Source organism: Rana temporaria, chromosome 2, assembly GCF_905171775.1.
Source record: "Rana temporaria chromosome 2, aRanTem1.1, whole genome shotgun sequence".
NCBI classification, from domain to species: Eukaryota; Metazoa; Chordata; class Amphibia; order Anura; family Ranidae; genus Rana; species Rana temporaria.
Genome location: NC_053490.1, coordinates 21773087 through 21789603, shown reverse-complemented (window position 1 = coordinate 21789603; position 16517 = coordinate 21773087). Strand labels below are relative to the sequence as shown.

The 16517-nt window shown below is 44.4% G+C and overlaps 1 protein-coding gene across 1 annotated transcript in view; it reads left to right on the top strand.

Annotated features, from left to right (window-relative positions):
• LOC120928194 (teneurin-4) overlaps nt 1-14528 on the top strand; it is a 307285-nt gene extending 292757 nt beyond the window's left edge. The window contains exons 25-27 of the mRNA XM_040339303.1: nt 994-2608; nt 8432-8574; nt 11988-14528. Of these exons, the coding sequence (XP_040195237.1) occupies nt 994-2608; nt 8432-8574; nt 11988-12746 (2517 nt within the window). The 3' untranslated portion in view covers nt 12747-14528. The remainder of the gene's footprint in view (nt 1-993; nt 2609-8431; nt 8575-11987) is intronic.
• The last annotated feature ends 1989 nt before the right edge of the window (nt 14529-16517 follow it).

Sequence of the window (16517 nt, the reverse complement as noted above, 5' to 3'; positions counted from 1 at the left end):
CCCTGTTCATGCTTAGATGTGTACAGGGGCCATTGAAATGAATAGGATTTTGCTTATTGAGCTTCGAGCTACAAAATTCTCAGGTGTGAATGTATCATCATACTGATGCCCCTGGAAAGGGCCTCAGTTTATTCCACAGGGGGAGGCACCAATGAAGACCCAAAACATAGAGCAAATATATCTTCCATTGGCCTGAAAATACCCCAAAAAAATCAAAAGGAACTCCTTTTAAGCTGATAATCGCTTGAGCAAACTATGTAATTATGATCAATGTGTGTGTGTGGGTAGAAGCAGATGGATCAACAAATTATGTTTATTTAAGACCAATCACTGTTGTTTCACTTTAGAGGTATCTGTCTGGGCTCTCATTGCCACTGGTACCTAGGCAAGCCTAGAATGCATATTTATATATTATCTGATGTTTTCCATGGTCAAATTTTGCACACATTGAACTTCCAACAATTTTTTTTTATTTAATCTTAATGAATATGATTGAATCTGTAGAGTAGTCAAGCAAAGGTCTGAGCTTATCTATTCAGGCTTCAGCCATCCAAACTATGCTCAACATATAAAAATGATCTTTGAACATGTCTTTTCCACATACATGTAGTTACATGTAGCTTCTAACTACATCCCTGAGCTTGGTGTGACTTAGGACCACTTGGGGTACTTTGATAGACGAATGGTTTGCAGCCACTTTGGTTTTTCAATGATGGGCTCTTACTGTTTTCATTCAGGGTAGAGAATTGTTGGGGGGAGGCTTTGCACATGATTCCTGTGCTTTCAGACTTTTGTGATGATGTACCTTCTGAAGCCTCAAGTCTGAGGTGTAGAAGCAATTTGGGCCTGGGAAATATACGTACAAATCTGCTGAAAATGGTTTGAGCTCTATTTCTACTTTTACTTATAAAGAGTACAAATAATATAGTATGATTGCTGTAGTGACGAGTCTAAGGTATTACTCATCAAACTTTCTGTTTTCTTCTTCTATAGTCGATGGTGCTACTTCTTCACAGCCAGAGACAGTACATCTTTGAGTTTGATAAAAACAATCGCCTTTCTTCCGTTACTATGCCCAACGTGGCCAGACAAACCTTGGAAACCGTCCGCTCTATCGGATACTACAGAAACATCTACCGACCGCCAGAGGGCAATGCTTCCATTCTGCAAGACTTTTCTGAAGAAGGACATCTTCTACAAACATTGTACATGGGTACTGGAAGACGCATAATGTACAAATATGGAAAACTATCAAAACTTGCGGAGATTCTGTATGACACCACCAAAATAGCTTTCACGTACGATGAAACCGCGGGCATGCTTAAAACTGTCAACTTACAGAACGATGGTTTCATGTGCACCATCCGTTACCGACAGATCGGACCTCTGATCGATAGACAGATATTCCGTTTTACGGAAGAAGGCATGGTTAATGCCAGATTCGACTACAATTATGACAATAGCTTTCGAGTCACTAGCATGCAGGCTGTTATTAATGAGACACCATTGCCAATTGACTTGTACAGGTATGATGATGTCTCGGGGAAGACTGAACAATTTGGGAAATTTGGAGTAATTTACTACAACATCAACCAGATCATAACTACGGCGGTCATGACGCACACTAAACAGTTCGACACCTATGGGAGAGTGCGGGAATTACAATATGAGATCTTCAGGTCCATGATGTTTTGGATGATGTTGCAGTATGACAACATGGGGCGGGTGGTAAAGAAGGAGTTAAAAGTTGGACCCTATGCCAACTCCACACGGTACACCTATGAGTATGATAGTGATGGACAATTGCAAACTGTTTTCGTCAATGACAAACAGCAGTGGAGGTATAATTATGACTTGAATGGAAATTTACACTTGCTAAATCCGGGGAACAGCATTCGCCTCATGCCGCTACGGTATGATCTGAGGGATCGGATAACTAGATTGGGTGATGTCCAGTATCGGATGGATGAAGATGGTTTCCTTAAGCAAAGGGGAAGTGATATATTCGATTTTAACTCCGCCGGTCTTCTTGTTAAAGCATATAATAAAGTCAGTGGTTGGAGTGTGCGGTATAGATATGATGGCCTTGGAAGGAGAATTTCACGGAAAACCAACAATGGTCACCACTTACAGTTTTTTTATGCCGATCTGGCAAACCCCACTAGGATCACACACTTCTACAACCATTCAAGCTCTGAAATTGCTTCCCTCTATTATGACCTTCAAGGCCATCTCTTTGCCATGGAGTTAAGCAGTGGGGATGAGTTCTACATCGCCTGCGACAATATTGGAACACCTATGGCAGTTTTCACCGGCTCCGGGCTTATGATCAAGCAGATTTTATATACTGCCTATGGTGAAATCTACCATGACTCAAACCCAAACTTTCAGCTCGTCGTAGGTTACCATGGTGGCCTCTTTGACCCTCTCACTAAGCTTATTAATATGGGTCGCCGTGAGTACGACGTGTTAGCTGGCCGATGGACAAGTCCTGACCATGACATCTGGAAGCAGCTAAGCACCACCAACATCATGCCTTTCAACCTTTATATGTTCAAAAACAACAACCCAGTAAGCCGACCGCAAGACACCAAGTGCTACATGACAGGTAAGGTTAATGTAAAAAGCAAACCAATGTTCTTTCTTAATGGACCCAAGCAGTAGGGTTAGATGTCAAACTCTTGAAGACTCACCTGAAAATGGGTCTCATGAAATTGCGTGGCCATTTTTCGTCACTTTCCTTCCATTGTGCATCTTGGTGTGCATCTTGGTCTAGGGAAACGTTACGACAATGTTGCTCGTCATTGTTTTGACGACATGCATTACGTCAGTATTGCTTATGATTGTTGTTGATGGCCCATAATTATTGTCATTTTCAGGCTTTATCGTGTGCAATTTATGACTGTGAGGAATATTTAGAGACTGGGACAAAGGTCTACTTGGTGTGCTTCTACTGTAAGGTGTTACTGGTTTGACCTGGTAGTAAAAGAGCCTTAATGACCTCATTGCTCTATCTGAACCAAACAGGCATGTAGGGGCAGACATTGCTGCTCTGACTACTGTGTGTGTGTGTGTGTTTTAGCTTGAGCTATTGAACTCTTTAAACCACAGAAAAGGCTAAGAACAGTGAGGTAAACTTAACCAAGAGCTTAGGGCAGCACGTTGTGGCTGGAAAAATAAATGACTCAATTTTTTAGCCCTGATCATGTATACAAATTCAAAAACACTCCACATTTTAACAAAAGTTGTTTTAGGCTTTTTGTAAATTTCAGCTCCCCTCCCCCCCCCCCCGTTTAGTTTATTTATGAGGAAAGAGGAAAGATAGCGCTGGACCTATAGGTTTATTACTGTGATTGTTAATGTCGGTGTAAATGATCTGGTTCCAGGACAGGCAGAGGATTTCCACAGTCTCCTTGGCCTTTAGTGTAATATAAGGGTTGTAATGTAAGTGCCACCCCACTGCTAAGAGAGCCAGATACAACTTTATTCCATTAAAGGGGTTGTAAAGGTAAACGTTTTTTCACCTTAATGCATTCTACTTCTGACAATACCGGCCTCCCCAGCCCCCCCCCCCCCCGTTTACTTACCTGTCCCCTCGAAAGTCCCACGCCGTGAACGCGCTGGCATCTTGGCAAGCTTCCCGGCTTATTCATTGGTCGATTGAAGCAGCGCAACCATTGGCTCGCGCTTCTGTCAATCACAACCAATGAAGTGGTGCGCTGGGGGGTGGGGCAGAGTGATACAGTCGGTGGCTATGGCCATCGACTGTATCACGGGAGCGCGCCCGCAAGGACTCCACACCATGCAAGCTCGCTCGCATGAATGTGTGGAGTTCAGAGACAGCCGCCGAGGGACCCTAGGAGACGTGTATCGGGGCCACACTGTGCAAAACGAACTGCACAGTGGAGGTAAGTATAACATGTTTGTTATTTTTAAAAAATAAAACATTTTCCTTTACAACCCCATTAAAGGTTAGGAGCACAGATCAAAATATAGCCAACCTGTTTCGGGAATCTATGTGCCCCCTATATGCTTGCCAAACAAGCTGCTGATTAGGCCTGTGCTTTCAACTCACACTGGAAGAAATACCATTGTAGGTCCAGTTTACTACTGGTTTGTTTACTTGGTTGCCGGTCAAGCCCTGATAAATGGGGGCACGTAGACCCCCGAAATGTGTTGGCTATTTCTTGATCTGTACCTCTAACCTTTAATGGAAAAAAGTTATATCTGGACCTCTTAGCAGTAACGTGGCACCTAAATTTCGACCCTTCTTAGTTTATTTATGAGTCAGTTTGCATGTATAAACACCAAAAAAAAAAAAAAAATCTCGGATAAATAAAAAAATTAAATTGCTTGTAAAATTTCATGTTTTTTTTTTAAAAATGAAGCCTAAAACAGCCAATGAAGGATGTAGAATTAAATGACCAGACCATAATGTTACAAAATATTTTTCTGTGCATATTTCTGTTCTGTGTGTATATATACAGGGCCGGATTCGGATACATTGGCGTATCTGTCCGGCCCACGTAACGTATCTCCGATACGTTACGCCGCTCTAACTTTGGGCGCAAGTTCTTTATTCACAAAGAAATTGCGCCCTTAGTTAGAGTGGCGTAGCGTATGTGTTGTGGCGTAAGGCCGCGTAATGCAAATGGGGATGTAGGGGGCATGTTTTATTTAAATTTCCCTTGACCCCTCGTTTTTTACGTTTTACTTGAACGGCGCATTCGCCGTCCGTAAAATCTCCCAGTGTGCATTGCTCTAAATGACGTCACAAGGACGTCATTGCTTTCGTCGTGAGCGTAAATTACGTCCATCCGTATTCGCGAAGACTTACGCAAACGACGTAAAAATTTCAAAACTCGGCGCGGGAACGACGGCCATACTTAACATTGGCTGCGCCTCATAGACCCAGGGGTAACTATACGCCGGAAAAAGCCGAACGCAAACGACGTAAAAAAAAGGGCCGGGCGGTCGTTAGTTTCTGAATCGGCGTAACTCCTCATTTGCATATTCGTTGCGTATACAAACGGAAGCGCCACCAAGCGGCCAGCGTGAGATTGCAGCCTAAGATCCGACGGTGTAAGTCACTTACACCTGTCGGATCTTAGGGAGATCTATGCGGAACCTGATTCTATGGATCAGGCGCATAGATCCGACCGACGGAACTCAGAGATACGACGGCGTATCGGGAGATACACCTTCATATCTCTATCTGAATCTGGCCCACAGTGTATATATATATATTACACACACACACACACACACACACACACACACAAAACTTCTCTTGAAAGATTACTGGTCCTTTAACACGTGGCTTACCCTCGACTTGGCTCAGCGTCGGCAGCCGGCACAGCCGGCCCCTTAATGAAGGCGTCTTGCGGCAGCATCATTAAAGAGTAACTTGTACAAGTAGCAAGCTGGCAGTTAATTAAACATGGCATTTGATCACGACCTCTGTTTTTTTTCATCAAGGACATTATTAAAAGGCAAGAGTACAGTGTGATTGATTATTATACTAGGAATCATTACTCAAATAATGGATGAAGAACGAGGACACGGGTGCAGAGCGTGCAGGCGTTTAACCATCCTTGTATGGTCCAGATGCTGTTCCTACAAGCTGACAAGGCCGATTAATTACTCTTTATTCTATGCCGCTGTCATTATTTAAATATGCTTACAAATAATCAGCAATGGTGGCAAATCTTTACAGCACTTTTTTTTTATTTTTTTATTCTTTAATAAATAAGTGCATCATTGTAAATAAAAAAATCTGCATATGTGAATGATTCAGTGCTGCCACCCTACAATTTATTTATATACAGCACATGCATTTGTGAGGCGACTGTGGTGTTTTCTAGTGTTCTATGAAACAGACAGGCAGGCTCTTCGCTGATCCCTGCAACCACTTCTGAGTTGGCTTTGTAGAGCATGTGTAGGTTGAAGTTCGGGAGGATGCCTTTTTTAATATACTGTGTGCACAGAGCCACGTGGTGGTTAAAAAAAAAAATCTTTCATACTGTGCAATCACAAGCCAAGCACTGCTTGGCACGCATCTCCAAAGACATGCATGTCTTCACCAAGCTTTATTTCTACTAGGGTTGTCCCGATACTGATACTAGTATCGGTATCGGGACCGATTCCGAGTATTTGCGGGATTACTCGTACTCCCGCAAATACCCCCGATACCGAAATAGAATACTTCCCCCGCCGCCGTCGACGCATCCCGCCGCTACGCCGCATCGCCGCTTGGTTAATACGGGCGGGGAACATTACAGCTTTCATTTGAATAGCTGTAGTGTTTCCCGCCGCGCCGCATATAGACACTCCCCCTTGCTCGGGTGAACTGTCCAATCCCGAACAAGGGGGAGTGTCTATACGCAGCGCGACGCGAAAGACTACAGCTATTCAAATGAAAGCTGTAATGTTCCCCGCCCGTATTAACCAAGCGGCGGCACGGCGCGGCAGCATGTATGGTAAGGGGGACATGGCTGCATATATGGGGGGACATGGCTGCATATGGGGGGGGACATGGCTGCATATGGGGGGGGACATGGCTGCATATGGGGGGGACATGGCTGCATATGGGGGGGACATGGCTGCATATGGGGGGACATGGCTGGATATGGGGGGGACATGGCTGCATATCTGGGGGGGACATGGCTGCATATGTGGGGGGACATGGCTGCATATATGGGGGGGACATGGCTGCATTTGTGGGGGGACATGGCTGCATATGTGGGGGGACATGGCTGCATATGTGGGGGGACATGGCTGCATATGTGGGGGGACATGGCTGCATCTGTGGGGGACATGGCTGCATTTGGGGACACATTTAAAAAAAAGTATCGGTATTCGGTATCGGCGAGTACTTGAAAAAAAGTATCGGTACTTGTACTCAGTCCTAAAAAAGTGGTATCGGGACAACCCTACTTTCTACTATATTTTTTAGATATCAGGCTTCCTTACATGTAGAGATGATTGGTAGGTATTGTCAGATTAATTTGGTTCCAGAAAGCTTTGAAAACGTACATAAGTGGTAAGGATAAGAAAGTTATGTTAAAAATGAAGGTGGGATTGAGCCCCTTGGCTCTGATCTTGGTTACCCTCGAGCGGTGACATCTCCCTGCCATATTTCCTGTTCTCTATGTGGAAGGTTTAGTGTTCCTTTGTGTGTTCTAACTCCTTCTGTTACATTCTCCATAATAAACAATGAATAAAAGATTCAGCAGGGATGGTGGGAACCGCTTATAATGGGCACAGCAGGTGTACAGACCCAGGAACTCAGCCCAGGGATGGTGCAGACCTCTCATAATGGGTACAGCAGGTGTACGGACCTGTGACCTTAACAAAGGGGTATTAGGAATCCTTCATAATGGGATCAGCAAGGGTGCAGACCAGGGAACTCAGTATAGGGATGATGGGAACCCCTCATAATGGACACAGTAGGTATAAAGACCCTGGAACTTGGTAAAGGGATAATGGGAACCACTCATAATGGGCATAGTAAGTATACAGACCCAATAACTCCGCAATGGGGTGGTGGTGGTAATCCCTCATAATGGGTACAGCAGGTGTACAGACCCAGGAACTCAGCAAAGGGATGGTGGGAACCCCTCATAATGGGCACAGCAGGTGTACAGACCCAGGAACTCAGCGTAGGGTTGGTGGGAACACCACTTAATGAGCACAGCAGGTGTCCAGACCAAGAAACGCAGCGTAGGGGTGGTGGGAACACCACTTAATGAGCACAGCAGGTGTCCAGACCAAGAAACACAGCACATGGATAGTGAGAGACCCTCATAATGGGTACAGCAGGTTACAGACCCAGGAACTCAGCACAAGGATGCTGAGAACATCTCAAAATGGGCACAGCAGGTGTACAGACCCAATAACTCAGCACAAGGATGGTGTAAACCCCTCATAATGGGCACAGTAGGTGTACAGACCCAGGAACTTGGCACAGGGATGGTGGGAGCCCCCCATAATGGCCACAGCAGGTGTGCAGAGCTGGAAACTTAGTGCAGGAATTGTGAGAAAACCCCCTATAATGGGCACAGCAGTTGTACAGACCCAGGAACCCAGAGTAGGGATAGTGGAATTCCCCACATGTTGGACACATTAGGTGTGCAGACCCAGGAACTTAGCAAAAGGATGGTGGGAACTTCTCATAATGGGCACAACAGTTGTACAGACCCAGTAGCCCAGCTCAGTGATGGTTGGAGCCCATTATAATGGGCACAGCAGGTTTACAGACCTGGAAATTTAGCGAAAGGATGGTAGGATTTCTTTATGATGGGCACAGCTGATGTACAGAACCAGGAACTTGGGTGCCTTCACTTTAAACTTCAATGATGCCGATAATCAGATTGAATAAACCTGAACCCAAACTGCACAATGCTCAGTGTTGTCTTCTTCTTGCCCCTAGATGTGAACAGTTGGCTTCTGACCTTCGGCTTCCAGTTGCACAACGTCATTCCTGGTTACCCCAGGCCAGAGATCGATGCCATGGAACCGTCATATGAACTACAGAACACACAGATGAAGACACAGGAATGGGATAACAGCAAGGTAAAGTGGGTCGCTATGCTGCTTTATTGATGTAGAACTTCCAAGAAAAAATTGGGATTCTCTGTGTATTAAAAACAAAATCCCCATTTCTACTTTGCATGCTCCAGCATTGTCCCCATCTTGCTCCTCAGCCGAATGCTGGCAGGCCTCTTCATGCAGAACCCCAGTCATTTCATTCGGCTCGCCTTCCAAGAAAAGAGCTGCATTTGCATAGGCTGCGTTAAGTCCTGGAGTACTGTGAGCCCATCCTGTCGTTTACATGATGCCCCCCTCTATTGGGTGAAGGTTGGTCTCACAGTACTCCAGGACTTAAGCGTAGCCTATGTGAATGCAGTTCTTTTCTTGGAAGGGTGCCCAACTCCGTAAGAAGATGAGAGGAGGCTTCTGTGACGTCACCGGACCAGCTGGCAGACTACAGGAAAATATTTATATATTTTTTTTGTGCTGTTTTTTTTTTTTAAATAAACAATATCACAGGATGGACTTGGTGGGAGTCAGGGGGTTAAGGCTGCATTCACATTGTAACGCCGCATACGCGGCGTATTTTGCCGCGATTTGTTTACTTTTTTTTTTACAAAGAATTTCCATTGATGTCTATGCACGAACACCAATGAATGCCGCCTGAAAAAAAGGGTCCGGGACTTGTTTTCAGGCAGCAGGCGTACGGCGTTTCGGCGTTCGGCGTGAGATGTGAACCATATCATAGACATCAATGGAAATTCGCCCCTCCAGCGGCACGAGCGTCGCGCTTCAGGCGTTTTGTCGCCTAGGTGTGAATGCAGCCTAAATCCTGACATTTCAATTTAATGATCAATTCACATCTGTGCATTGGTTTTGCAGAGAGCAACGCCAAATTCCCTTTTTGGGTCCCCTGTCGGCGATCCTGATTCCTCCCCTCTGCTGAGTTGTCCCCAATAGCAAGCCTCTTGCTATGGGAGCACGCAAACAGGCTCACTCCCAAGCCACGCTCCTGTGAATGGATATTGTTCATTCACACACACACACACACAGTGTGGCTCAGATTCGCCCCCACTGTTTCCTGATTGGCTCACTGGCTCCTGCTGCTATGTGAGCTGTTGCGGGAGAGAGAGACCCATGGAAGCTGCTTCTCTCATGCACATCGCTGGATCAAAATGGGGCTCAGGTAAGTATAAGTTGGGGAGGGTAGGCTGTACCCTGAAGGTGTCAGACATTGGCAGACACAGCCAAGACCTACACTGGCAGCAGGATTTTCAGTATCCCATCATCTCAGAGTTGGCATATCAGTGCGAAAGTAGGTGGCACTGTCCTTCCAGAAAGAAAAAGGGGATTACTGGGATTTGTGTGCGAGGTAATAAACACCTGATACATTACTGAGCTTGAAAAATTATATCTGATGCCAGGTCTACTTTAACAGCCTCGGTATGGTGTAAGTCTATGACACAGGGGACCTGGCCGCCCTGCCTGTGTTTTCCATCCTGTACTAGTACATTGGTCTCCGAGGTCTCTAGTTAAAAACACTTTTCTCTGTGAGAATTCACACCCTGAGCCCGTATCGACTCCTAATGGATTTTACACTTTTAAGTGGTAACAGCTAAATGACTTCTTAATTTGTTATGCAATCAATTATGTATGGCTAAAGGCATCCATTAGTCAAAGGGAGCGGCAAAACCCCAGCAAAACCTAGCGAGGGTTCATTTCCAAAGCCGCACTTTACTCCGGCGTTTCCACTCTGTGCTAAGTTTAAAAAAAAAATAAAAGGCAAGTGTCCGGCTACTTAAAAAGAGATTAATATTAATATTTTTTTTAGCTGCCGAGACCGAGCTGCAAGTTTTCCCAAACACTTTAATGTACTCATCGGTTTAAAAAAAAGTCCAGAACTGTTTCAAAAAAGCCAGTGGCTCTCAAGACCTTTTTACCTTTTTCCTGGCCTATGACTTCTCTGGAGAAAAAAAAAACGTCAAAAAGCTAAAAAGTGGCTCCTCCAATCTGTTTGAAAAATTTGACACTTCACTTTGACAGCTTTGGCACTAGAAACTGGACAGATCAATCCTTTTGAAGGCTCTGCGTTCAATGAATGGAGAACAGAGGAGGCCCGGTCTTTGAGTCCTCGGTGACTGGTCCGCCCACAGAGACCGGCACGGCGCTGTTTACTGACTTAGATGCCCTGTGTGGTTAGGTATTTTTAATGGCTTGAAACCCTATTTTAGTCAAGTTTAGAAAAATAAAGATGGGATGTGTTTCTGAATAGGTACAATAAGTTGACCCTGAATTTATCTGATTGACCTTTCGAGGCCAAGAAGAATTTTTGGCAAAAGAGCTGATATCCCAAGCACAATAACTTTCGCCTCCAGCATGCTGTTTTTGATCATCACTTTACTTGTGAGGTTCTCCCTGCTCCTTGGGAGGTTCTCCCTGCTCCTTGGGAGGTTCTCCCTGCTCCTTGGGAGGTTCTCCCTGCTCCTTGCGAGGTTCTCCCTGCTCCTTGCTCCGTTCTTCCTGCTCCGTTCTTCCTGCTCCTTGTGAGGTTTTTCCTGCTCCGTTCTTCCTGCTCCTTGCGAGGTTCTTCCTGCTCCTTGTGAGGTTCTTCCTGCTCCTTGTGAGGTTCTTCCCGCTCCTGAAATTTGAGCAGTGGCACCACTTGGCTTGACGAAAATTATTTTAAAAGTTGACTGAAGCCAGGTGAAAAATGATTGGCCAAACAGTGACTGCATCCTATCAGATGCAGCTACAGCATCCAGGTAGCTGTGACTGACCAGACACAAAAGCCAGCAATGGAAATCCCCCTATCCATACTAGATATACAAGCAATAAATTCCTTCCTTATCAGCCAGTTGAGTTTTGCTGTAATCCAAGCCTTCTATAGTCAGCTTAAAGTGGTTTTAAAGTCCAAGATTTTTACTAGCTGTACCCTCCACCCCTTTGTGAATACTTACCTGAGTCTTCTCTCAATTCAGCACTGTACCCATCTGCAGCAGCGCTGATCTCTCTTTCTGCTCTGACAAGATAAACTGAGAGCAGCGGGAGCCATTGGCTCCTGCTATCAGTTGAAGTCTTGAGAGAGGCATGGCTGAGCTGCACTGTGTATATCTAAAGATGCACACAGCCTGGCTTGGGTGAGCTATGGGGGCACCTGTGCAGCACGCTTCCAAGCCGGGCTGTGTGTGTCTGTAGACAAACAGTGTTGCTCTGCAATTCCCCCACTCCCTAGACTGCTGTTTGCTCTGGGGACACTTGGAGAAGAGGAAGAGCAGACAGTGCCCCGGGGGGGTTGGGACCCTAGAAAAAGAGGGAGGAATCTATTTTGTACACAGCAGGCAAGTATAAACCTCTTTTCTTATTTTAGGAAAACAATTTGAGCCTTTAGTATCACTTTAAGAATCCCTTCTATGGTCCACTTTAGTTTTCTAATCAGATTGTTCTTTTTCTTACAGTCAATCTTGGGCGTGCAGTGTGAGGTCCAGAAGCAACTGAAGGCATTTGTCACTTTGGAGAGGTTTGATCCTGTCTACAATTCACCCATTGCCGGTTGTCGTCCACAGAAGGAGAGCAAGAAATTTGGCACGTTTGGTTCCATCTTTGGAAAGGGCGTAAAGTTTGCTATGAAAGATGGCCGCGTCACCACCGACATCATCAGCGTCGCCAATGAAGACGGCAGACGAATTGCCGCTATCTTAAATAACGCCCAGTATTTGGAGAATTTACATTTCACCATCGACGGGGTTGACACTCATTACTTTGTCAAACAGGGTACCTCCGACAGTGACCTGCTCATACTGGGGCTCCGCGGTGGAGAGAGAACCTTGGAAAACGGGGTCAACGCAACCGTGTCACAAATCAATACAGTTCTTGGATCAAGGACCAAACGCTACACAGATGTACAGTTACAATATGGCACCCTTAGTATCAATACCCGCTATGGGACCTCCTTGGATGAGGAGAAAGTCCGTGTGTTGGAACTGGCCCGGCAAAGGGCCATCTCGCAAGCCTGGCTCAAAGAGCAACAAAGACTTCGCGATGGGGAAGAAGGCCTGCGAGCGTGGACTGAGGGCGAAAAGCAGCAGTTTTTAAGCACTGGGCGGGTGCAGGGCTATGATGGCTATTATGTCATATCCGTCGAGCAGTATCCCGAACTCTCGGACAGCGCTAACAACATCCACTTTATGAGACAGAGTGAGATGGGCAGAAGGTGACAAAGACAATAAATAAATAATTGACTTCTTGCCAAAGACAGCTGCTGTGGTGGCCGCCTTCCCGAACTGTGTTGAAATTACCTTTTTTTTGTTTTGTTTTGTTTTTTTTTAAGAAAAAACATATTGGGCCTTAAATGGTCACATGGTTGAACTCTAAACATTGCAGTTTTTTTAGTTTGTTTTGTTGTTTTTTTAAATTTGGCCTTCACACGTTTGAGAAGGAGCAGATGGTATTTTGCTGATCGTGTGATCACAGTGAACTCGGCTGTCTCTTTTTCCCTCCCGGAGGATCCAAGTGAGGAGTGTTAAAACATTAACGTCAACAGGTACTTTGAGGGAATTAAAAATATAATGGAGCAAGGGAAAAAAAATACAGATATCTCTTGAAAATTTGAAACCGTTTCCTGACCGGAGGGAGGTCAACGCCTTTTTTTATTTTTGAAGAAGAAGAACTTCTGAAAGTCATAATAAAAAAAAAAAAAACTATTCAGCTCTGTCTTTAGGAACTGAATTTTGCCTTGATTTTAACCAAAACGGTTCATATCATTTACTTTGTCTCATGATACAGTATGTGGGAGGAAGGCGTCTATGTCCCCTTGTCTTGGCTGTGTTAACATTTCAATTGCAATCAATAGTATTCCACCCTTCTCCCCCACCCCACCCCCTAACAGGTCTGGATGAGACATGAGATGGCTATGCTTTGTGTATACTTTAATTTCGACTATGCCAGTACAGGCGCTGCAACCCGATGATATCACAATACTGTGTGCCTCTAGATTACAGCTGTATCTTCTCCATTTGGGACAAAAGTGTTTTGGGGGCTCCTGGTTGTAAAAGTAGCAGTGGGACCAACAAAATGAGTTCTTACTAGGTGTCGTTATCCCGTTATCTCTACACTCGGACCCTTTTATTTTTATTTTATTTTTTTATTTCTTTGTATGCTCTTTTTTTGTTAAAGAGCACCACACATAAGTGGAGGGAGCCATTTTAAAATGGCAGCCTGGTGATTCATCTCCGTGTCCTGTGATGTCACCCAGCCGAATTGGCAGGCTGTTCTCTTGTGAATATGGACAGACAAAAATGGCCTCACCACTGTTGTGCCCGCTTTGTGAGATTGTGTTATATTTTGCTGAAACAGGTTCTTTGCCTTCTCAAGTGAGTTGGAAACTGGTGACAAAGTGTGACAGTGATATCCTGTGTACATTCTACATCTCAGATGTCCAGCTTGTCCTTTTCAGCTGTTAGATAGAGCTGGCTGGGGGGGGGGGGGTTTGGGGTTACTACCAACAGCTGTGAAGTCAAAGATTGGACGGTTTATGGTTACTGGTTGCGTCAGACTCCGCTATAACTAAATAGATGCACTGAAAAATAACTTGAAGGCCACAAGTGGCATGCCTTATATTGATGGGTTGGTTTACATAATTTCGTTCTTGGTGGATTAAAACATTCACTGGATCTTCAACATCTCTTGGGAATATCATCTGCCTGGAAGCCATGAAAGTTAGCACCTTTTTTTACCATTATGGAGGCATGCAAAATGACCTCAGTTGTATTCTCCATAATGTAGCCTAAAACGCTAATTCAGTTGCAAGAGGAATCAATTTTTTTATTTTTTGATCGGGGTCTCGCCATGTTATAACATAAAGGTCCCACAACCAATATAACTGTAGGACCTCCTTATTACATACATTACTTGGCCCCTACCACCAGGGCTGTGGAGTCGGAGGAAATTTTGGGTACCTGGAGTCGGAGGAAATTTTGGGTACCTGGAGTCGGAGGAAATTTTGGGTACCTGGAGTCGGAGTCAGCAAACAATGCACATGCTCCAACTCCGACTCCTACTAAATTTAGATTGTCGAAACATTTAGGAGTCGAAACATTCATCTACCGACTCCACAGCCCTGCCTACCACTAACAACTTCACAATTACTTGAAAGACTGGAGTCCAGCCAGTGAAAACTGGTGTATTTGAAGCAGGGCCGGGAGAAGGGTTGGGCAGAAAGGGTGGCTGCCCTGGGCACAGAGTATATTGTAGGGATGGGGCAAGTTCCTTCTACTATAAGGCTGACAGAAGTAGTGACCGTGAAATCACTACTTCTGTCAGCCTAGTGCTGGAAGCAGGAAGGAGAGAAGGAGGTGCAGGCTTTGCTCTTTTTTCCCCCCTCCTGCTGCTCATAAGCTCGCACATAATGAAGGGGGAGGGGTGCAAGTTGGCACCTTTGCCCTGGGCACTGGATGATCTTGTCCCATCACTGACATAAAGTTTAACAATAATCTTCTCATCGGTTATATAAACTGGAAGAATTTTAGCTAAATTATTTCCATAGTCCCACCTAGGGTTGCCACCTCATCCCTTTAAAACAGAACACATATTAATTACACAGGTTCTGAGGCTAATTTAATGCAGGTAAGGCACCAAATGAGTCTAATTACCACCTTAATTAGCCACAGAACCTGTGTAATTAATGTGTGTTCTGTTTTAAAGGGATGCGGTGGCAACCCTAGTCCCACCTGCTGTTGTTTCTTCTCTTTAGACAGACACGTGGATTTCAGTCACTTCCTGCTTGCTGAGTGGGAGTGTCTTCCTGCTCTAGTCACATGATCAGTCCCAGCAATATCATTGGAGGTAAATCACTGATAAAAGCAGCAAACTAATCACATGAGCAGAAAATGTTTCTGGAGGAGTTCCCTACACAAACTGTGTACAAAAACACCCTATTTTTTTATAGCTGCCTTGGCGAAAAAAAAAAAAACCCTATTTTAAATTGTAACAAGTTTTTTTAGAATCAAAGAAATATAAATGCAGATTTTATCAGAAATTTTATTAAGATTTTATTAAAAAAAAAGGGATTGTTTTAAAGGACAGTGACTGATTCTTTGTTGAAAGTCACCTTTGCTGCTTTATAAATTTGCCTCCTAGTGTCTTCTGCACTTAATTTGGAACGATCAGGTAAAATTTCTACCCGTAAGTCAAGTGGTGGTAACCATAAGCAGTATTTATTGTCTATAGGCCTTGAGTAGACGGGCATTGCTTGAGTTTTATGTGCATGTAAAGCCCACATCAAATTCAGTTCAGCAGATTCCTATTGAACACAATGGTGCCGTATGGATGACCATTCTGAGACTGCGTTTGACCTGCTTTGGATGCAGCAGGTTCTATTGAGATGCTTTTACATTGCAGGCAATACAGGTCAAATACAGCTTGTATTTTACATTTTGAACCCTTGGGGTCTATTTATAAAGCATTTGCTGCGTGATCCATACAACAGATTTTTGCTTGCATGGTGTCTGTTTTTAACAGCTTTCAGCAATTTTTTTTTTTTACGAGCATTCACACTAATGGCCTACAATTACCCATCAGAGATTCCAAATGCTACATTCCCCAGTCACATTTAGCCCCCATTCACACTTGAGTATCTTTATACTTGTTTACCTACCACTGACTATTCTCAACACACAGAATCCCAATATTTTCAATTGCCCCTGTTCACATTTGTAGGCTCAGTAGCCCTACCCTCAAAAAAGTAGATGAGCTTTTTTTTTTTATATTTAGAATGCATACTGGTGTTTTTGGTCATAGGCTTCTGTGGGAGTGCCTATGTACGCATTTTTACACCTGAATAATTCTGCTCCTTCTATAGCACTGCTCTCCTCCCCCTGCCTAGCCCAGAAAATAAACACCTGAAGCTTTATATACGTTCAAAAATGCCTGAAAAAAAATGCTTCACAATCACCAGATATGCACTCTGTGGCATATGCAGGCCTAAAATC